Source organism: Pelmatolapia mariae, linkage group LG22 (assembly GCF_036321145.2).
Source record: "Pelmatolapia mariae isolate MD_Pm_ZW linkage group LG22, Pm_UMD_F_2, whole genome shotgun sequence".
Taxonomy (NCBI): Eukaryota; Metazoa; Chordata; class Actinopteri; order Cichliformes; family Cichlidae; genus Pelmatolapia; species Pelmatolapia mariae.
In genome coordinates this window covers 13,962,408-13,986,565 of record NC_086245.2, presented here as the reverse complement: position 1 = coordinate 13,986,565, position 24,158 = coordinate 13,962,408, and the positions used below count along the sequence as shown (strand labels likewise).

Below are 24,158 nucleotides of genomic sequence, written 5' to 3'. Positions count from 1 at the left end.
CAACCACCATGGCCTGTATCCATGCTCATTGCTGAAGAAAAAGCATGTTAAAGCATGTTTAAAGTTTACTGAACAACATTTAGATAAGCCTGTGAAATACTGGAAGAAAATCTGGTCATATTAGCCCAAAACTCTTAGGATGCATTAATACACATCATGTTTGGCGGTCAAAAGGCACTGCATATCACCCCAAAAACACCACATCAGCAGTGATATTTGGAGGTGGGAACGTCGTCGGGATGTGTACTGTTTTTTAGCGTACGGTACTGGCACGTTTCATATAATCAAAGGAAGGATGGAAAAATATACCGAGACATTCTTGATAAAGATCTGCTGCCATCTAATGAAGATGAAATGCAGACAGTGATCCCAACTACACAGCCAAGGAAACTCTCAGTTTGTTTCAGAGGAAGAAAATAAAGCTGCTAGAATGACTCAGCCAATCACCTGACCTGAATTCAATTGAAAATCTATAGAAAGAACTAAAGGTCAGAGTTCAGAAGGAGCTCACGGAACCTTCAGGATATGAAGTGTGTTTGTGTGGAACAATGGGCCAAAATCAAACCTGAGCACAGCATGCGACTAGTTTCTCCATACAGGAGGCATCTAGAAGCTGTCATCACCAACAAAGACTTTTGTGCAAAGTGTTGAATAAATTTCAGTAAGCGTGTTCAATACTTTTTCCCTGTGTCATTTCTCAGTTTTATACACAGTTTACGGATATCTGTGGTTTCATTTGTTTGCATGTGTGGATGTGATGGGTTGTTACTGACATCTGGTGAGAATTTCACATCAATAACACCTTTAGAAATATGTTTACTTAGAAAAGTGGTGACGTGTTCAAAACTTATTTTAACCGCTGTACTTTTTTTGATTGTTTGAATTAGCTACTCTGCCTTGTTCGCTTGTTATCCTGCAAAAATAGGGTGCTGTCTTGAGCAATAGTGCTTCAGACTTTCTGAAGGTGTCCCTGGCCTTTCAGTGGCTCCAAATCCTCATTAGAAATAGTCTCAGTGTAAGGAAGCTATAAAGAAGTCATTCTTAAGATAGGAAAGCAAGGAGAAAAGACTGCTATATACTAAATTACACAAATATTATAAGGCGAAGGTATATTGCAACAAAACTGTGACAGACAACAGAAAAAAAACAGCACAAAAAATGTTTTTTAGGTCATTAAAGAAACCTGGAGAGCTAATCCTGAAGACGACTTAAAGAATTGGCTAGAAAACTACTCTAATATGTCAAAGAATAGGTGGTCATACCAAAGATTTTTGGATCATTCAAACTCTGTTTTTGTTGTTTGTGCTGTATTTCCATGTATCTTTGCCCAGGTCTCCATAAATCACTGCATCTATTTCCCATTTTCCTAGAAAAACATGACAACAGCACATGACTGCACATGACTTTGCATGTGTGACATTTATGTAACTCCTGTAAGACTGAAAATGAATTAATACTTGGGGCATAATATTGCATTCCTGTTTATTTCATAGCTTTTGTTGCATAGTTAGAGTGTGTGTTGCACTGCTGCATATAGTAAATAAAAAAACATCTCACGGTGGCAGTGGTGCTAGTATTTTCAAAAAGTTATCCATCTCCCACTTTTGCTACTTTAATTGTACAATTTATCTTGAAAATTAATCAATGAATGAATCTTTGGAATTCTAGGCAATCGTTCACAGTACTAATACGATGGATATTTGAGTCATGTGAAAAATAATTTCTCACAGGCTTCTATGCAGTCCTGTGAAAAACTACCTACAACCGATGATTCAGTACTTGTAAAACCACATTTAGCAGCAATAACTTGAAGTAATCACTTTCTGTATGACTTTATCAGTTTCTTGCATTGCTGTGGAGGAATTTTGGCCTACTCATCTTTACAATGTTGCTTCAGTGCATTGAGGTTTGTGGGCATTTGTTTTTGCACAGCCTTCTTAAAGTGCCACTACAATATTTTTATCTGGCTGAGGTCTGGACTTTGACTGTGTCATTGTAACACTTTGAGTCTTTTCTTTTTCATTTATTCTGTTGGAGATTTGCTGCTGTTCTTACATTTATTGTCCTGTTGCATGATCCAGTTTCAGCCAAGCTTCAGCTGTCAGACAATTGGCTTCACAATTGACTCGAGAATACTTTGGTACACAGACGAGTTCTTAGTCAACTTAATGACTGCAAGGTGCCCAAATCTTGTGGCTGCAAAACAAGCCCAATGACTATCATCACAATCAGTGGTTATGCACCTGCGTCTGTCTCTCTGACACAAAAAAAGAGTCACACCACTAATTAGAAGCTGGAGATTTCAAACATCATTACTTGAAAAACAAGACTTCATTAATTATTATAAAAAGGAATGGGCAATATATTTAGATAACAATGACCTGCCGGCAGTTTCGTCATGTCTTCTGTGTGAAACAGGAAAGATAGTAATGCGAGGAAAATAATATCTTACTGTTCACATAAGATAAAGCAGGGATTAAATGGTTTTATTAGAAGTAGAACAAAAACAAGAGAACAGTTAAAGCTAAATAAAGAAAAAACAACTACAACTATTTATTCTATGAAGGATTCCACTGGGAACATTACTCATGATCCACAACAAATAAATAAATCTTTTAGTCTTTTATGAAGCTTTATACTCCACACAGATTAATCCTTCCAGCGCTGACATTGCAGAAGATAAATCTACCGAAACTACATGACAGATTGTGGATCTGGATTCACCTCTTTCAATGTCCAAAATTCCCAGAAGCCCCACAGCATCTCCCAAACAACAAAGCCCCAGGTCCGCATGGTTTTCCAGCAGAGTTTTACAAAGATTCTGGCCTACTATAGCACCTATTTTTTTTCCAGTCATTACCAAACCCTCACTCCTCCACCATTGTGCTTGATAGTTGGTGCGAGGTATTTGTGCTGATATGATTTGTTTGTTTTTTGCCATATCTGAGCATCATGGCCTAACATTTCCACTTTGAATTTGTGAGACCTTCTCATGGCAACAGTTCTAACAAGCTGTACTTGTTCATTCTTTTTCTATTTGTACTGTCATGAACTTTAACATTTGTTCATGCTAACTAGGCAGAGTCTGAGATGTAGTTGAAGGACTGTTGCAGTTTCTGTGAGCTTTGCACTTTGGCAAGAATGTGGCATTCTTTTAACACACACCTGAATGCTCCAGACCAGGAAACTGCCAAAATATCTGCTTTTATAGAGGTGCTCACACTTGCTTACGATCATTTAATCAACCGCATTTGATTAGCAGCAACTAGCTAATACTTGCCCTCTTAATTCCCATGGAAACGGTAAGAGTTTACTTAAGTTTTATATGTCTGCAAAAACATTTTTAACATGACTGCATATTATTCTACCGTAGTGCATTGTTGGCAATAAAGACAAGTCATGTGGTTTAGTGGTTTACAACCTGCAAGTTTTCATTCCAATCAAATAAGACAGGAAGTGACAGATTATCTCTCCCTCGCTACTCTAAAACAAGGAATCAGCAAATGTGTTGTGCAATCATGTTTAGCAGGCATACACAAGATAACATAAAACAATCAGCTGTTCAGCATAAATGAGAAAGAAATGTTGAACATTAAAATAAGACAAGCTTGTGAAAAGTATTTGCTCCCTTCTTGATTTATTTTATTTATTTATTTTTTTGCCTTTTTGTCACTCTTGCATGTTGCAGATCATCAAACAAATTTTAATATTAGACAAAGATAACCCGAGTAAATACAAAATGCAGTTTTTAAATGATGATTTTATTTATTAAGGGGAAAGACTAAACAAACCTGGTTCTATGTGATAAAGTCGTTGGCCTTTTTGTACCGCCCTTGGTAGCAAGAACACCAGAGGAAAAAAGTAATAATCATCTATCAGTCTGCAAGGGATCACAAAGACATTTCTAAGGCTTTGGGACTCTGGTGAACCACAGTGATATTAAGACTCATTACATCTGGTGTAAAGCTACAACAGCATTTAATAAAAAGAATATCAGTCAAAGCAGTCAAACATGGTGGTGGTAGCATGGCAGTCTGGGGTGATTTGCTGCTTCAGGACCTGGACGATTTGCTGTAATTTATGCAATGAATTCTGCTCACTACCAGTAAATCTCGAGGGAGAATGTCCAGCCATCAGATCATGCTCTGAAGTGCAGCTGGGTTTTGCAGCAGGACAATCATAAAACACACCAACAAGTTCAGCTCTGAACGGCTCAAAAAGGACAAAATTGAGATTTTGGAGTGGCCTAGTCAGAGTCTCGACTAAAAACCATTTGAGATGCTTTGGCATGGCTTTAAACAGGTCGTTCAAGCTCACAAACCCTCCAATGTGGGTGAATAAAAACATTTCTGCAAAGAAGAGTGGACAGACATCACCATTGGACTCCAATCCAATGCTTTTGGGAAAGACTCACAAAAGAATTGAATTGCAGTTCTTGCTACCAAGGGTGGCAAAACCAGTTATTAGGTTAGGGGGTGAGTGCAGGGTAAGGTAGGTGTATATAGTTTATTTTTTCTGGTAATAAATGAAATAATTATTTAAAACTTGCATTTTGTATTTACTCGAGGTTATCTGTAATATTAAAATAATAGAAGAAATCAGAAAAGGGCTAAATATTTTTACAGCACATGTGTACATGTCTGATAAAATGCTGTACATATTTATAATTATAACGTCTTTATTTCTGGATTCCTCTGTAGAATCATAACTAAAATTGTGGGGGGGAAATACATTTATATTTCTCAACAGTGGTTGGGTCCCTCTCATCCTTTAACTCCAGCCGTTTGCAAAGTTTGCAGCATCATTTAAATGCAATCACTGGCACTCTTTGTCTGCTAAGATAAAACAGAAAGGGTTTAGTAGAAAATAAAGGGATTAAGAATGCTTTTTAATCAACGACGACATTGTTTCATTCAATGCGTTGAATGGAAGCGAGAGTAAACAACACACTTTCGGTGACGCCTCCGGCAGGTCACGTTGCATAGCCGTGTCCCGTGACGCTGCCAGGGGGCGGGTTATCACCAACAGAGTCGGTCTGTGGAGCTAACCTCACAGAGAGGATCGGAGACCGAGTGTTGTTTTGAATTTGCTGGAAGACGCCGACTTGGAGAGGGGTAGTGCCTGTGAATAAGATGGCGGATGTAGGAGGCGATGAAACTCGGCCCGTTCTCCCTTCGGCATCCCGTAACGGTCCGGTTGTCGGTTCGTCGGCTGGCACCGCGGGCCACGGCGCAGCAATGGTCACATCGGGACCGCGGATAGTCAGGATCGTCAAGTCGGAGTCCGGCTACGGGTTCAATGTCCGCGGTCAAGTGAGCGAAGGAGGACAGCTTCGGAGCATCAACGGGGAGCTGTACGCCCCTCTTCAGCATGTCAGCGCTGTTTTACCCGGAGGTGCTGCGGACCGAGCCGGGATAGTGAAGGGTGACAGGATCCTGGAGGTGTAAGTCAGCTTCTGTCCCCTCCAGTTAGGACGCGGAGTTAGCAATTGGAGCTAGCTACCCAGTTTAGCCTGTGTGGATCCAGTTTCAAGCATGTGTTATTCCGTCTTTGAGGTTTGTTTCTTGTTGCCATTAAAGTAACTCACTAGTTTATTAATTATTCAGCTTTGGAGCGTTTTGACCTGAGTAAATATTTAAGGCTGTAGCTCCGGTGAGATAACTAGAAAGCTAACCAGCTTACATAAGTTGGACAACAGCCTGTGCATGTTGATTAGCTGTAGCTCGCTAGCGAGCCAGGTAGCTAATGTGTTTGGCTAGCTCCTTGCTCAGTGTCAGCTCCAGCGGGAGATGGAGGACGACATTTAGACGACAGTTCACTTTCCACTGCGTTGTCATATGCATAACAGTGTTGATATGTGTTCTTAGCCTGTGAAATGACAGAGGATGGCAGTGTTGTCACTCAAATTCAGCATCATATGACAGGAGTGTGTGGTCTTACTTGCTTTCACTGGCTAGCATTCGCACCAGCCGTGCTGTTTACATGGGAAGTTTTAGGTGCTTTCTATTGATTTTTAGGGTTTGCTTTTTTTCTATCGCTATATGTAACCTTGAGTGGGTTTGATATACGTGAAGAGATCATTTTAGAAGTGCTTTTATGTTTTGTTGACACTCTTATCTATCGTGCCAGCATTCGTCAAGTCTGCTTTCAAGTCTCTTTCCATTTATCAGCGTTCGGTGAAACACTGCTTCCCTTTGAGTCATAGCTGGTATTTAAATGTAACAGGAAATGTGTCCATACACAGAACCTGTAATAATGTCAGCCAAGTGAACAAATCTACAAGCAGGAATGTAAAGCCCTGGCCTTCAGTAAAACCTGAAGTGTTAATGGAAATAGAGCAGTTCTTACAAACTCTCTTGCTTACGTTTAAAATCAGTGTTAAGTTTGAGTAGTGTTGATGTCACTTGACAGTGGAGCAATAAAGCTCACTTAGAAAAAGGAAGAACAGAAACCGTAAAGAAGGAACACTGCTCTTACTTCCATTTGCTGAGGCATCAGCATGTTGTTTTCCGTTGTTTTTTTGTTTTTTTACTCATTAATTCTTTCTGCTGTCATATGATAGAGGCAATACTTATCATGTGACCTGTTAACCCGTTTGACCATTTTGCAAAAAAAAGCCTCATAACTGGACTTCAGCCGGTTAAATATGTTAGTTGTCAGCATTTTACTTTCAAAGGCTTAGCAAACAAAGAAAGCCAGCAATGTACTTTATTTACAGTAAGCAGCTCAGGTGGTGTTTCTTGTCTGAGTGTATCACTACTGCCTGAGTGAGCATAGAGTTGGGGTTTTTTTTTTTCATGATTTCCTTAAAAGACTCGAAAAAGGGGAAACAAAATAAAACCTTGACCTTGCTTTGCCCTTGTGTGTGTTTTTAGAAGATAATGCTGTGTTCAATAAAGTTCAACTTGTAAAACTTTATATAACCGGGAAGTGAAACTAGTGATCGAGAACCTCTCTTGCGAGAGCATCCTGGGCCCACATAAGCACCGTTAACCTGGTACGGTTTTCTGAGGTGGGAGAAACCAGAGCAGCTGGGGAAAAACCCACAGAATCATGGGCAGAACATGAAAACTCCCCACGGGTTTGAACCCATGACTCTGTACTCAGAGTGTAAACCACTGTGCCTCCGAGCTGCCAAATTAGGGGATCAGTTGACTGTTAATCAGTGAGCTTTTATCAGTTTTGACCAGCGAGTTTATTTTACAGTAAAGAGTAACAAGTGGAATGGCTGATAAAAATATAATTAATAACAGTAAAAGCCTGCAAGACACACATATCTGCTCGCATATAATTCTTTTATATTATTATTTCTTTATTATTGTTAGTTTCATTTTAAGCTCTGAGTAATATTTCATCAAACAGTTCCACTAAGCAGTGATTAAAACTATTAATACTTTTTTTTATTTCTGCCTTAGCCAAATTTACATTGTAGTCATGACGACGGTTTCACCCTTTTCGTTCTGTCCCACCCTTAATTTGGCTTTTCACTCAAACAACTCAGATTAGCTCCCCCCATCACCCCACTCCAAATCTTCTTCTATTAACTATTATGTCCACCCCTTCTTTTTCTGTATGTTTAACTTCCTATTTTAAGTCAGTGACACTACGCAGATAAATGCTACGTCTAACATGGCAATCAATGGGCAGGCCTACGCCCACACTTTTCCTCGTCCCCTCCTTTTCAGTGTCTGTCCCACAGTTTCTCATTGGAAGATTAGCAAAGACACCTGATGCTTGTGCCATCTGCTCTCAGCGAAGTCAAAAAGGCACCAGGAGAAAAAGGACATGGGAGCCAACCTAGTTGCTTAAGCCTCACAGCCTTGTGTTAGTAAATGGGGAACAATGGGCTGATATTACCAGACAGTATGTTAGGACAGTGCGTACATTAGCAGCTAAAAGAGTACCAGTTTTATTCGAACGATGTATAGATTATACTGTGTTACTGTAATCCCAGCTGCATTGATCTGTGGCAGTAGTGACTGCATTAAGTGCATCAGTTATCAGCTGCGACATAACCAGCCCGCACCAAGTGCAGTTTATCTATCAGTGTGGTTGTTTCTCACATTCCAAATCCCTTCGGTCAAAGCTCAGGACAAAGGCTTTCTTTTTTTAAGTTTGTTTTGTACCAGTCTAGCTTTAAATTTAACTGCTTATAATAGTGACAGATCCTTTTTTTTTCTTTTGGAAGATGCATTGATTTGATGTATAGAATTGGAATCTGGAGAGAGTTTAATATCTCTCCAGAGGTATTTTTAAATGCTTTGAATTGTATCCGTCATTCCCTTTTTTGTAGAGAGTTGAATGAACTTCCATTTTTAAATATAGTCTGAATGTGTGAGAACAAGTCAGAGCTGCTTCTTCCTCCCCTTTGCCTCATGTTTCTCCTGCACTCTTTCTCTCTTTTTTCTAGTAATGGCGTGAACGTGGAAGGTGCAACTCATAAGCAGGTGGTGGACCTGATCCGTGCTGGGGAGAAGGAGCTGGTTCTGGCTGTGCTGTCTGTTCCACCTCAGGAGGCTGACGGTTTGGAAGGAGGAGAGGAAGTCCAGCCCAACTACGACTACAGTGACAAGCAGGCCGTGCCCATTTCTATTCCCACATACAAGCACGTAGAACAGCACTCCGAGAGGTTTGTGGTAAGTGCTGATTTGACAGTTGACATGTTTCCGCCTGGGACAGGGCTTCTCTGGAAGGGTGGAGAGGGCGGCCATGAGTGTGTGTTTGCCTGATTTTTAAAATACTTTTGGACCTGTCCATCTTCAGTTTTAAATGGAATAACATGTTTGAGCTTAAGCGTTCGATCTAAAGACAGTTCTTAAAGATCTTTCAACCCATCTCACCTCAGGAGGTGGTCCGTCCTCCCGAGGCAGCTGTAGAGGCAACACTGTTACCTTAAATTCTTTCTTGAAAAAAAACTAAACAGAAGAAACGGCTTCCTGTGGTTGCTCTAAACATGTTTTTTTAATGCTGTGGTAGAAAGAAAACTTTTAACCCTCTGATGCAATCATTTCCTTCTCTCGTTCTTCTCTAAAGTTGCTTCATGTTTGTTTTTATGCATCTAGGTATACAATGTGTATATGTCAGGGAGGCAGCTGTGTTCAAAACGCTATCGTGAGTTTGCCATCCTGCACCAGAACCTGAAAAGGGAATTCTCCAACTTCAACTTCCCAAAGCTTCCTGGTAAATGGCCCTTCTCCCTCTCGGAACAGCAGCTGGATGCACGACGTAGAGGCTTGGAGGAATATCTCGAGCGAGGTAAGATGATTTGGACAGATCACTAGCTCTGCTGTCCCAGAAGAATTTAAATGTATTTAAATATTGAATATGTAGTTAGGATGGAAAATACCCCATGCACCCACTGTTATTAGTTTTCTAAATTACAGAGTAAATCTAAACACTGGATTCATAGTGTTATTTAGCTGCCCTTTGTTTATTTCATTTACCTTGATTTAATATATTGCTCGCCATTTTTCTTTTCCCTTCCTATTCGTCTCTAGTGTGCTCTGTGCGGGTGATTGGGGAGAGTGACATCATGCAGGAGTTTCTCTCGGAATCAGATGAGGTATGCATCTCATGCATTATTGTTGTAGCAATGCGACTTTTTATTCTGGGTGTTGAAATATTGCGGTTTGAACTTTCTTTTCCTACCAAACTGTTACAACTTTTCTCCATGTGCACAACTTGTGACTTTCTGAATTGGCGCAGTGCTCACAGTACATTTTTTTTGTTTATTATATTATATTATCAGATATGTACTATCTTAGTTATTGATTTAATTTCTGAAGATGTTATTGTTTGTATTCCATAATTATAGGAATTCAAACTCAAAAATGTGTGTGTGTGTGTGGGGGGGTACAGCATTAGATCTGACTCCAAGTCTCTTAAGCTGTATTTAAACTGTTCTGGCCCATTTTGAGAATCATTTAGTATCATTTAGCTTTCACTGGTTAAAGGGAGCTTAGTTGAGAGCTGTGTTGGCCAGTGAGGCAGGCTGGAAATTGGTTACCTTGCTAGTGTTTTAAGGAAGTGCAGCAACAAAACAAATACCAATGAACTGATGTAATCCCACATTTAAAGAAGCGCAATTTGGGGGATTAAGACTTCTTGCAGATTGTAATTCTTGTTTGGCTATGGCTTGTTGGTTTTTTGTTTGTGTTTTTTAATCCACAAGTACTTAGTGGTAACTTAGAACAAACAAAGGCTTGCATATTCAAACAAGCACGTACAAACCCTCATTAATCCACTGGGGTAAACACAGCTCTACAGCTGTTCTCATTCTGTTTGGCTTCACTGTACAGAACTACAACGGCGTGTCAGATGTAGAACTGCGGATAGCCCTACCAGACAAGACCACCATCTCCGTCAGAGTCCGTAAGAACAGTACCACAGACCAGGTGTATCAGGTAAGATCACTCCCAGTTGTACAGCTATGTTGTACAATATTTTCCATCAGTTTTTTTTTCCCACAACTAACTGATGTTGTGTTGATCTTCTCTAGGCATTAGTGATGAAGGTTGGGATGGACAGTATTATGGCGAGCTACTTTGCTCTGTTTGAAGTTATCAACCACTCCTTTGGTAAGAGCTGCACGTGTGTTTGTTGCACTTCACATGGAAAGATGTCTGACCTTTTTTCACATTCTCTCCTGTTTAATTTGCACATCCTGTTTCGGGGGTTTATGACATGACCACTAAAAATAAATAAAACCCTCTGAATTTAAATCACTGGGCCTCTGGGTATATGAGTAATCATGGGCAGCAAGGGCAGGTATTTTGGTATAGGTTACTAGTATGTTTGTTTTGTTTTTTTTAAGTAACAAACCCCGTTCATCACCCTTCTCCTTCTACCCGGTTTTTGTTGCAGTGCGGAAGCTGGCGCCTAACGAGTTTCCCCACAAGCTATATGTGCAGAACTACACGTCGGCCGTCCCGGGGACCTGCTTAGCACTCCGCAAATGGTTGTTCAGCTTCCAAGAGGAGGAGTTGCTCAGAGACAATCCGCTGGCACTGCACTACTGCTTTCACCAGGTAATAACAGTAATTGAATTCCTCTTGCCGTGGATTTCGGGGAGCTGAACACAGTGATTTGATTCAGAGTTTATTCTTCTGAGCTGAAAATGCTTAAACATATTGAGGGAAAGTTGGTCAATTACACTGCTGATTTACACTAAACTGATCATACTGGTCTCAGTGGCTCCATAGTGTAGTGGTTTACACATTGGCCTAACGAGCAAAAGATCCCTGGATCGGTCCTGACATGCAGGGAATGTTCTGGACCAGACTAGAGCCTGGATCCCTGCTGCAGCCTTTAGCATAAAGGTCACTTGCTCAACCAGGTGAGCTGCTGTGGCACCTGCTAGCTGCTTTCTCGCTTTGTGATGACTGAATTATTTCTAGCTTAGGAGTATTTTCTGTTATAATTCTGGACACAGACTATAACAGAAACCTCTACCTATAATGTCACCCTAATAAAAGAGCGCTCGGAGATAGCATACTTCTTCCGAGGCTGAAAAATTCCCTTCACAAGATGGGCGAATAGAGTCTCTGTCTTTTTTCCTTTTCCCGAGGACATCAAGATGATCCCCAGGTTCTTCTTCTTTCAGCTAAATATGCGTTTATGGAGATACGATGTGAAATGTCCATTTTTGCCCTGTCTCACAATGTTATTAAATTGTCTGGATCCAGATCTGGGTTGGCACCCAAAGTGAATAATTTCTCAGCTGGTCAAAGCCCCACCTCGGGGTCAGTTTTCATGCAAATACATCCACAAAAACCTCCACAGTTTTTCAAGTAGAAGAGGTGAACTTGAGAAAAATACTCCTCATTTAAATTCACTAAAATTAGCTTCAGTACCCACCTACAGGCTGTCCACTGACCAGTAAAGGTCACTAGCTGAAGCATGATAAGCATGCAAAGTTCAGCAGTGGCCCATTAAAGCGTGCCTCATGAAAAAGAATCACACCAGTGTGTGCAAACCTGCAATAACTCCATGACTTTTGTGGGGTTTGTCCAAGGGGGCAAAGTTGGGAACACAATGGTAACATATAACCCACTAAGCTGGTAAAGATTGTTATATCAGTGAAAAGCAGTTTTTTACACGCACAGTTATGAAGTACACTTTCATTTATTTGTACCTGGCAAATATAACTCTAATATTCTCACGCTCTCAGAAGACAGCTGAGAGAGAGGCTGAACAGTTGGTGCACAGCTGCCTGCTGCAGCCAGAAATGACACTGTGAGACGAGAGTGAACCAAAGCATTAAAGTTATGGGCTAGAAGGCTTCAATAAAAAAATATATAAATGCATCATGACTGCCTAAAAATTCACATACCTAATTTTTACGGTCATTGTTTGAATTTCTCACACGAGGGAGAATGCCTTCATGATGAATGACTTTAATGTATACATGTGTTTATATTTTATGACCTTAAATGATAAATGTTGTGTCTCCCCATCCCCTCTCCCTGCCCGTGTAGGCACTGGATGATGTGAAGAAGGGATTCATAAAAACAGAGGACAAATCCTACCAGCTGCAGAAACTGGCAGAGCAGCGCAAGATGGCCACGGTCAGTACCACAGACCAGTCTTTGTTCAGGAAGGGGATTGGAATAAGTACACTTTGTGCCTGCTGACCAGCGCTATCACCAAAACACTACCAAAAAAAATGGACAGTCTCAAAAGCCTTTCACACTTCAGAATTCAGCCCTCTGTGGTGTAAAGAGAGATAAAGGAATTGGGTTTATTTGAATATTTGTTGAACATTAACTGAAAGTGGCATGTGTGTAAATTTGGATGACATTCGCAGCTATGTTACTGCTTTCACGCAGCATTTCTGAGGCTTTGAATGTCAGCCTTAGAAGGAAAAAGGTTCATTTATTTGTTCATTCACGTGTCGACAAGCAATCTAATAGCTCCAAATGTTAGGAAGTATTCAGCATGGTTTTCTAAACTTAAAAAGAAATAAAAAGCAGATAAATTACATATACTTTACTTGGATCTACAGCCGTGTTTGTATAATAGAGACGCGGGGACGTGAGTGCAGTGTTGTAGTTCATCCACATTGTGAGTCAGTCCTCACAGCTCAAACTGTAAGCTCTTCTGAGACCGACTCTGCTCCATCAGCTCAAATGTGTTAACAGTAAAAAAAACAGCATTGTCACATCAGTAATGAGATTTCTCATAAGTTAACTTCTTTCCTTAGTGTGTACTGTGGAGGAAAATGAAGTTGACTGTTACTTTTCCTCTGTAATACTGTAGTACCTGAGTCTATTGCGGACATGCGAGGGCTACAACGAGGTGGTCTTCCCCCACTGCTCTTGTGACTCCAGAAGGAAGGGCCACGTCATCACGGCGATCAGCATCAATCACTTCAAGTTGCATGCTTGCACTGAGGACGGCACGCTGGAGGTGAGCATTTAAATAGATAAAGTTTTATATTTTTAAGCTAAACGTCAATACAGTGCTCCCTCGCTATAATGCGGTTCACCTTTCGCGGTCTCGCTGTTTCGCGGATTTTTTTGGTGCAATTTTGCATGCTTTGTTTTTTTGGGGTTTTTTTTGTTTTTTGTTGTTTTTTTTTTTACAGCGCATTGTGTTCTGCGTCCTGATTGGCTGTAGAGCATTGTAAGTCAATCTCGTGCTGTATCTCCTGCACAGTACAGAATGCGTTCAGCTTGTCAAATTTACATACATCTTCGATCACTAGCAGTGTGACTCTGAAGTGCTGTACTGTATGTTTGTAAGTTTTCTCCCCAACAAATGCAACACTGTCGACGAAATGTTGTCACCTGCGGGTGCCTTTGGTTTCATTCTATAATACTGGACTTATTTTTCTACAAAGTTTGAACTTTGAGAGTGTTTAAACAAGAGAGAAAAATGTGAACATGTTCATGCCTGTCTGAGAAAATTGTATAAAGTGTGAAGTGGGTTTTTTTACAGCCTTAAAACATCTATAATTGTAAAAAATAAAGTTGGCTACTTCACGGATTTCACTTATCGCGGGTTATTTTTAGAACGCAACTTCCGCGATAAACGAAGGACCACTGTATAGATTTCTGTGCATGGAGCTTAACTTCTATCATCTCTTGTTTCTCTCTCTCAGAACCAGGTAATAGCTTTTGAGTGGGGGGAGATGCAGCGCTGGGACACGGACGAGGAGGGGATGGCTTTCTGCTTTGAGTATGCCAGAGGAGAAAAGAAACCTCGCTGGGTCAAGATCTTCACTCCGTATGTAAGTGTACACCCAAGTGCTCCGTTCTCTGGTTTTTTGTTGTGTTAGCAGCTTTTAGAGTGACACACCTTGACGGGAACAAACGCTTAATAAATAGGAAAATCCCCGATTTTTTTAATCAACCCACTTTCCTTCACGTGTAATAAAATCTTTAGTAATGAGAAGCAGGAAAAGTGAACAGAAACATGACTTTTACACAGTGACTCTCCTAATTGTGGTGTAATAGAAGCCTGGATAACAATAACGTCTACTTTTCCCTCCCAGTTCAACTACATGCACGAGTGCTTTGAGCGGATCTTTTGTGAGCTGAAGTGGAGGAAACAGGTAAGAACCACTCCTTTCCTCTTTCATTCTGGGAAGCATGCAACTCTATGCCAGCTTTGCTTTTCTAAACATAGCCTGTTCTTGCATTCTATTTAAATCCAGGAGCCTTTCTTTAGTCTTTTCTTTAAAATGATTAGTCTTATATTTCTGGTGTATTGATTTCTTTGCTCTCAGGTTGAGGAAGAAGCGTCCGATAAAGACAACAAAAACTGCAGCAACAACGGTAAGCAGCAAGCGTTTTTTTGTGCTCCTTTTTGCCCTCAATTCAAAGAGATAAACAGCATCACTGAAAGATTAGAGCCTCCAATTTGATCAGAGGCAAATCATAAAGAAATTTGCATTCAGATCTGGTACAGAGTTATGTTTTGATTGATGGCACACATCAGGCGGTATGAATTATGCAAAAAAACAAAGAAATCCAATATGACAGAAGTTAAAATGTCAAGGGCAGGGATAAGATTTCATGCATGCTTTTATTTTTGTGCATTATGGTAAAAACTTACGTGAAATGTAATGAAATATGGACAAGAGACCGCAAAGGCAGGAGGATAACAGACAGCTGAGGCCTGAGAAAGCTGAGGACATTCAGATAAGAGGCGAGGGCTTCAGGATGCTGCACAGGGACTGTGCAGTAATTAATTCACAGCGTCTTCAACTTCCTCCTATTCTGAATCGTCTTATCTATGTTGCAGAGTTTCTGCCTCCTCTGGAGACGCAGCAGAAGGGATGGCGCCACCTAGGGGGAGAGATTGCAACTTCCTAAAGCCGTCACTTGTCATCACGAACTAAAACTGGTCCACTTGCATCATCACAGCCACCCCAGAGAGAGCCCATCGACAAACACAGTACTGAGTGACAGACTCGAGGCGAACCCTGCCCCAAAAACGAACTGGAAGTGACCGACTTGGGAAATTGGATTATTAACACTTGCCGAACCCAGGGACACACACACACATATAGACACACACATGCAAACAGTAGGAAGAGCATCGAAAGAAGATAAACAAGAGCCAACTTTCACGTCACTTATTAGATCCTCCATAGTGTAACTGTTGTTTTCCTCCATGCATCTGCCCCATGATGTGAGGCAAGACATGAGAGAATTCTCACCACAGCATGTGATTGGTCAGGGTCACCACAACGCGAAGGGAGCGCCGCAGTGAAACGCCGCTTGTCGAGAGAGCTGACAGTCCGGAATTGAGATTGTGACGTTCAGTTTTTCCAACAGGACCCATCCAGATCCCGCGGCGGTGACCTTGTCTGCTGAACTGAGCTGAAATGAAAATAATAATGGAGGGAAACAGAAAAAAAATAAGGAGTTCGGTGGTTCTTTCACGGTTGTGATAAAGGACGAAAGTAAAATCATGCTTTACGCCGATGCTGGACATTAACGCAGAAGTTGTGTTTTATGTCTCTGGAGTCCTCTGTTTCATCAGAATTCATAAACGGCACAAATGTAACTACATGAAACAGATGTTGAGAGAATGTGTTTGTAATTATTTGTATGTTTAACAATCTTACTTCTGATAAAATATAGATTAATATAAGAGCTGTAATAACTGGTTTCTTGAGATAACACAGTGAAACGCTAACTGAATTTCATTCGAGATGCTATAACTAATTTCCATTTTTCACCTTGACTACAGAGCAACATCTGTTGGCAGTCAGCCCATTAATGTTAGTATGGCTACCCCCCCCACCAGTGTGTGTTTTGTTGTGGTGAATTTTGCAGGGCTTGGAAGCTGAGGAGAGGAGGCGTTCTCATTTTTAGCTCTGTGCAGGAGTAATTTCTGGAACAAAAGGTTGACGGGCCAAAGCGTTTTTTGGGAAATTTCACACCTTATATGTGGGCTGTCTTGTCGACAGATTGTGAAGGCGAACAGGGAGTTTTGATTGTAATGCCTGCAGTTACCTGAGCAGGCAGCAGGGAGCAGCAGAGCATACGTATGAGGAGTCTTCTCAGACTTTCCTAAAGACTGATGCCTCTGGCTCTGTAACTCACCCAAAAGTATCACTCCACTGCAATTTGTCCATTAACCAAGAGTCAGGAGGATAGATGGGGTGTGTGCACGTGTGCTGCAGAAAGTAGATGATGCATAAGGTTGTGTGAGCCATCAGCATACATAGCAGTGCAGTCATCTGTCCCCCTCCTGCTGCACCTAAATGAATACAGTATTAGTTGTGTATGTGTTAATGTGCACATATAATATAATTTCATGATTATTTTACAGTTCGGGTTTACTCGTGTTATCTCTGTAAAAGTCGGATTTTACTCTTCTCTCACCTGAAATGTGTAGAAAGCAGATTTACATGCTGACAAGAAAGAAAAATCACGGATTCTTTCCATGCATGTATTGATTTAAGTTTTGTTTAATCTTACCAAGGGCTACTAGTTTATCTTAGCATTGGGTGGGGAAAAAAGCCCAAAAAAATCCCTGAAACTGACACTAATTGTTAGAGCGCGGGTCCAAGTTTTCCTTTACTCTGAAGTTGAAATTAGTTGAAACAGTTCAAATTAGGTTTCGGCTATATAAATGTTCATTTTAGGCCTAGGTTTTAGCCGTATATTTGTTCTCAGTCGGTTACCTTGGGGCATGTTTGTGTGCTGTGCCAGAGTGTGTCCTCTGTGTTTATCATTGACATTGCTGATAAGCTTTTAGGCTCTGATTGGCCGCGTCTGATGAGCTGCCGGTGTCAGAGCCAGCAAATGAAGATGGGGGTTTTGTATCTGTACGACAGCAGAGACGCCAGACAGATGGAGACAAATGGGGAAGCGTCTCCTATTGTCTAGCAAACATTCCTTGCCGCTCACATGCTTTTTCAGCGTAGCGTACATACGCGCACCCCCCCACCCCCAATGCCACCAATCCAGCTCCCTGCTACTCTCACAGAACTGTTGCAGCCGCACAAAATATTTTAATTGCAGCCCAATTGTTGCTTCTGAGCACAGGCCTCATTTATACAGGAGTTTATAGAAATACATACCTCAGTGTAGTATCATGTTTGTTTGTTCTTTGCAACACATTACAAGTAGCTGGAATAAGAGGGGAAAAAACTGCAATGCAGGATGGGCATTTTGACAGGCAGAGTAATAGGCAATTTAGAGATGGATGACATAAGAATCAAAGCTATTCAACCATGATGGGTTTTTTTATTATTATTTGGGGGTGGGGGGTATAAGCTAGAAAGGAGGTTGCCAGATTGTGTGCTTGCGTGCGGGTTTGTCTGTCCTCTGCTCGTACTCTCTCCAGGTTGGTCTCCCGTCAGCGCAGGAGATGCGGTTGCCGTGGCAGCACCACGTTGTCTCCACACGCTCAGTGCAGCCTCTGTTCCTTTTATTCCTGTCAGCCAACTGACTCGGTCCTCCCAATAATGTATTCAAAGCGGTGTTTTTTACTGTTTGATGTTTGTTCTCTGTCCCCGTGGCTCGTGCTGCTGTGAATAGGCTTTTAGAAAGCTGCTGTTTTCCCTGTGTTTTTTTGTTTTTTGTTTAGTTGTTTTTTGTTTTTTTTCCTTTTCTTTTCGCGCTGGTTCGGTTTGTCTTGTCTGCACCAGATGCCATCTTAAGCTCAGTCACAGGCAGGTGTGTTTATCCTGTGAGCTGTTGTCCGTTTGAGACGTTTCTTCTGTGAGCTAAATGTCATAGAAAGCAGCGCGTAGGTGACAGCTAAGAGATGACGGGAATGTTAAAAAGCATGTCTTTGTACAGTCGATCTGTGTTTGTTACTTTCTGTTTGTCAGCGTATTTGCGGTGCCGTGGCCCACCTGGGCTTCAAAGTGAGTGATTAATTATGAAGATGAGATGAAATTTTCACACAGTGCTTAAGCTTTTAACATCCAGCAGGTCACCGGGGACCTGGTTGCGATTTAGCTGCATGTTAAACGAGCACATTTCCAGAACCATTAACATTCAGATTAATCCGCATACGTCCATTTTTGTCCTCACGGTTCTCCCAATCTGCTTTTTTTTCCCCATTTGGGTTTGCTGTTGTCCCTGTTGTCCTAGCACTAGGTCACCAGCAAACGGGGTGGATTGTAAGAGGTTAACAGATGACGTGAATGCAAACGTGGTGATGGCAGAATAAAAAATGTCCATGCGTGGACTGCACACGAGGGCTCAGAAAGTTTGTCTTCGTCACTAACCAGCACTGAAACGCTCATCTACATGATACTGTTGCTATAGTAACACATCAGTTTTCTGAGTCTTGTGTGCCAAATCAGTGCTGATTTTCATAACATCTCTCAGTGGCAGATAATATATGAAGGCCTGTTTGTTTGAACGCTGCAGCAAGTCGCTTAATCTCTGTTTGAAATTTTGATTTTGTTTTTTGTTTTTTTGACACTGGGACTTCGTCCAGAGGTTATGTTGGTGTCGTCAGCAGCTTTTTTCCGTAAACTTGATGTCTTTGGACCTCTGGAATGCACATCTGGGTCAGAGCACATTAGCTGTAGGCTTGTCTGTTTTTAGCTGATGTGTCCTCCCTATGACTAATCTGAAGGGTGGATGTAATTGGTGTTCAAAAAGTGCTCGCCTCCATGTGATTAATTTCTATTCATTGCTTACAGACACGGGGGCTTTCCCATTGCAAGCTGACACCGACGTTGATTACAAATCTAAGCCTTGTTGCTATCTCCAGCATAACCTGTAAATAGCTGTTTTAAAAAGTAAAAGAATATTCTTCTGACAAAAAAAAATAATAATAATGCACTCTTGTTTCTCCAACTCAGAACTTTTATTTATTTAAAAAAAAGAAACTATAAAGATTGGGGAAATTATAGTGTACAATGTTAGAGCCACCAGTGATCTTTTTTTGTGTGTGTGTGTTTGTGTGCGCGCGCGTGTGTGAGTGTGTGTCGAGGAGGGGAACGTTTGTGAAACACACAGAGAAAAGGTGTTTAAAAGAGAAGCGGTGTCTCATTTACTAAGTGTATAAAGACATCATTAACACCTGAGGCTAAAAAAAAAAAAAAAAAGAGAAAAAAAAGGAAAAATGGAGAGTTTTATATCTAAAATTATCCATGAAGGTTTACTAACCAGTGTAAGAAAAAGAGAAAAAACGTTTTGAAAATGTTGTGTAGAGTAATAAATTGTAACAATATTTTAAATAAAGTTATATATTGGGAAAATATCCTATTGATCTGCTTTCTTTTACTCCCCTCCAAGCGTACACTCATCAGCATCAACTGTGCCCCGCTGGTGCTGGCTTGGACCCCCTTCTTTTTCATGACACAGTTCCAGTAAGCTGCTGAAAACATTCCTGACATGATAACATCACACAGTTGCTTCAGATTTGCAGTAGCCTGAGCTACTGATACAAAGCAGGATGCATCCATGCTTTAATGTGTGTACCAAATTCTGTTCCTACCATCTGAATGTCACAGAAGAAATCAAGGTTCAGCACACCAGACAACATTTTTCTAATCTTCTATTAGCCATCTGCTTCAAAGTTTGACAGACCGTGTGTTCATAGATGCTCTTTTGCGTACCTTGTTTGTATCAAGTGGTTATTAGAGTTCCCGTTGCCGTCCTATTAACTTGAAGCAGTCTGGATCTTCTGTGACGAGTGGCCTCAACAAGGCATTTTCACCCAGAGAACTGCCGCTTACTGGATATTTTCTGTTTTTCAGATCATTCTCTGTAAATCCTGGAGATGTTGTGTGGGAAAATCCCAGCAGATCAGCAGTTTCTGAGGTACTGAGATCAGACTGTCTGGCACCAACAACCATGCCACATTCAGAGGCCCTTATATCACCTTTCTTCCCCATTCTGATGATCAGTTTGGACTTCAGTAGATTGTCTTCACCATGTCTATATGCCTACATGCACATAGTGGATGCCACAAGACTGGCTGATGTGATTTATAATAAAGAGTAGCTGAACAGGTATACCTAATAAAGTGGCTGGTGAGAGGATAAATTAGCTTCATGGAGTATTTTCACTTGCTGTTAAATGAAATGTCTCTCAGACCATTTTAGCAGTGTACAGACTCTTCCTGTCTGGTAAGACCTCGCTAATGTGAAGACTGTCCACCTATAAAGACACAGCAGTGCTCATCTCAGACCGATTAACTTGTTGAGGAAAAATATGAGACCACTTGAGAGGCTTTAAATGTCTTCATATTTAGATTAGTCAAAATATTATTCAGGATATATTAACCACATCTATAAGCGTTTCTTTCCTGAGCTGCCCAGCATGCTGCTGTTTCAGGTACGTTTCATTCATGCCTTTTATTCATCTCTCAGGCTTACATTAACTGCCCTATTTGGAGGAATAAAACCTGTAATTTTTTTGCGTGTGTGGGTGACATTTATGCAAATTCAGTTCAAACTGAGCCGCTGATTGTAAGTGGTAAGTTCAGAGCAAAACAGTTTGGCACAGAATGACTGAGTTAAGGGGCTGAAGCTGATCTGACAGCAATTTTTGTCTTTATATGCTGCAGTGGTTACAAAGTGAAGGCAGGCTGTTCACGACGAGGAACAAATGTGACAGTTTGCTGGCAGGAAACATTTCAACAGCTAAGAAGGTCTCGGATGAATAGGAAGTGTGATGTCACAACTTTTTGGATTTATTTATAACTGTCTTGTGTGTTTGTCCTCATCTTAAAAAAAAAACAACAACAAAAAACACATTTCCTGCCTCCAAATTAGCCTCAGGTTTGTAGGAACAGGAGAGGCCCTGTGCAGCATGTTACAAGTCCCAAGGCAGCCACTAACAAGTCCACAGGCACATTACTCTGGCAGAGAAACGAGCACAGTGACATTTTGATGGTCACATGCTGCTCAGATCTTAATGTTGTTCACTGTGCTCAACAGGAGCTGTCGAGGTCCGTTGGGAGGCAGGGGGAGACTTAAGGTGAGGCATTATTCAGACCAAAAAAATACAAGGTCTCTTAATGCACCCCGTGGAACGGAGCCCATAAAATGTTGTGTGTATTGGCACTGCTGAGGTGAAAATACTCATCTCATTAGAGCCATCTCACGGGGGCGCTACGTGCTGACTGCAGGCTGCCATCCCTACTTTACCACCTGCCCTCACGACTTCATTTTTCTTGTGTCCACCTCCCCAGTTGGTAATGCTCGTTATCTATCACATTTTAATGCTGGCCTGCCATTAATCCTAATTAAGAATATATGAACTGCTACTGGCAGTTTACACAGAATATTTAATACTTAAAAAGATGATTATCTGTAGCCAAAGTTACCAACTGTGCTTGTCATTTAGCTCCGTAGCCTCCGATTTCCTTCTTCTAATCTGAATAATTGACTTTATTATAGGCCTCATCTGATAATTAATTAAGAGTTGGAACTGACTCCCTAGCAAGCAGTATTATGAGGTTTTTGGAGGTCAGAGTTTATTGAGAATAATATGCGGTACCTGAAGTTAATGATGGTGAAGATTCCTTAAAAACAAACACTGAGTTGATATTTTGTCCAGAAAATTCCTAGTTTGACACTCAAAGGTAAAAACATGTGCTCAAAGACTGTATGAAAGTACAGCGTTCTCTGTTGATATTATTTCTGTTTTATGACTCTTTATATTGCTGTGTTGTAGCACAAAGACATATACAGATAGTTATTTAGAATATTAAGAATTTTAAATAATATTTTGATATAAACAAATGCACGGTCTGGTCTTTAGCTTAACACAAACTCAAAAGAGTCCAGAACAATTTTGATATTTTTCTCTATATATTTTATTCTGCCAGAGAAGCTTTGCTTTATTCATGGTACATCATCGTTTATGGGCCTTTTGTGGACCTTCATTTCATCTACTGTGTGAAATAAGCAGTTTAGCTCCTCCCCCATTAAGCCAAGTTTCTTCTGATTGGCTGCCCGTCAAAAGCAGAAGGTTTAAACTGCTGCTGGGTTTGGCATCTGTGTTTATAGCTATAAATGTTGTATGGTATAATTGTGTACAGTTGCTACTGTTTGTAGTGACGATAGGTTAACAAATGAGTCTTTGTGGAGTTTGCTGATGATGTTGTGATCTGTAGTGAGCAGGTGGAAGTGAGCCCGGAGAGGTGGAGGTATGCCCTGAAGACAAGATTAAAAGTCAGGAGAATCAAGACAGAATACATGATGCGTGAAGATGGAGACAGGTAAAGATGCGAGGAGTAGAGCTAGTGAAGGCCGATGAGATCAAACATGTAAGGCAACAGACTCATGAGGGAGGAAGAGAGCGCAGGCAGGGTGGAGACGAGCATCAGCAAGAGTGAAAGGAAAGTTTTAAAAAAATGGTAGTGAGACCTGTTACGATGTATGATTTGGAGACAGTGGCACTAACAAAAAAAAACAAGGAGGCTGAGCTGGAGGTGGCAGAGTTGAAGATGCTAAGAGTTTCATTGGTAGTGACCAGAATGGACAAGATTAGAAATGAGTACATCAGAAGGACAGCACAGGATGGAGACAAAATTGGAGAATCCAGGCTGAGATGGTTTGGACATGTGCAGGGGAGGGATAGTGGATATACTGGGGATATTATGTTGAAAATGGAGCTGCAAGGCAGGAGGAAAAGACCACAGAGAAGATTAATGGATGTAGAGGGCTGGTTTCACACAAGAAAAGAGGATGGAGCCAGATTGATCCACTGTGGGGACTCCTTAAGTGAGCAAGGGAGTCTCCTTGAAGTATATTTAATAAAAGGCTAGCAGTTGACCTTTAATAGTGTAGTATTTTTAGACTGACCATTGATCCTCAAGTACAATATTACAGTATTGCTTCCACCACTGTTTACTGAAATTCGCCAATCAATAAGTAGTATAAACAATCCAGAGTCAGACCAGAGTTGAGGGCTAAGATGGAGCTACAGCAACTGTTTGATCGATCAGATGTGGTGGTGGTGAGGAGGAGGAGGAACCCTCTTGTTGTACAAGAAGGCCTGTCTGCTGAACAGTCGAGGCACTTTATCTGTCAGGTTGGAATAATGTCCTCAGACCCACAGAGTGGCTGCTTATCTTGTGGTCACACCTGAGGGAAAATGTGTTGAGTCCACTTAATGTCCACTTGTGTCGAAGTCGCAGTGAAACAGTGTGGGAGTCTTTTCGACGTGCCATTCTCAGTTTAACACAGAGCCATCTGAGAGGATCTTTACTCCTTGATTGATTCTTTCTGTGTCCTTTCTGGTGTATTTTTTTCAATGTGCGAAGCAAATAGCTTTTTTATTTAAGTGTTCTCTTCTTATTTTGTAGTTTGACATCGTAAATAGTGTTATATAATAACGAAATGCATAATTAAAAGTAATTGGAGTATCAGGTCACTACACACTTCTTTGGGTTTGCAATGAATTGCAGAATTTTCCAGAGAGCAACAACTAAACATAAGATAGTCTGTTATTGTATAAATATATCCCACAAATCACACCATTATTACACTCACTCACATGTTTAGTTTACATGTCACAAAAAAAGGCCAATGCTTACAGTGGTCCTCTGAAGATTTAACTCAAAACTTAAATGCAGGATATTTTTAAACAGGAATCATGCATTGCAGGTTTTTTTTCAAATGAGATTAAAAAGCCAGGAGCTGTTGAATAGGTGGGAGATCTAATCACATAACGTTAGGTCAGAATATTTCTGCTTCTGCTGCTTTAAGTTTAATTTCTTTT

General features: G+C 40.9%; 1 protein-coding gene across 1 annotated transcript; it reads left to right on the top strand.

Moving 5' to 3' along the window:
• The first annotated feature begins 4,993 nt into the window (after positions 1-4,993).
• snx27a (sorting nexin 27a) lies at positions 4,994-19,673 on the top strand. Its single transcript, XM_065470661.1, has 13 exons — positions 4,994-5,443; positions 8,411-8,636; positions 9,063-9,255; positions 9,498-9,562; positions 10,299-10,403; positions 10,499-10,577; positions 10,864-11,027; positions 12,477-12,566; positions 13,258-13,407; positions 14,102-14,230; positions 14,495-14,554; positions 14,729-14,777; positions 15,247-19,673. The coding sequence occupies exons 1-13, from the start codon at positions 5,133-5,135 to the stop codon at positions 15,315-15,317; spliced, it is 1,692 nt and encodes a 563-aa protein (XP_065326733.1). The 5' UTR covers positions 4,994-5,132; the 3' UTR covers positions 15,318-19,673.
• The last annotated feature ends 4,485 nt before the right edge of the window (positions 19,674-24,158 follow it).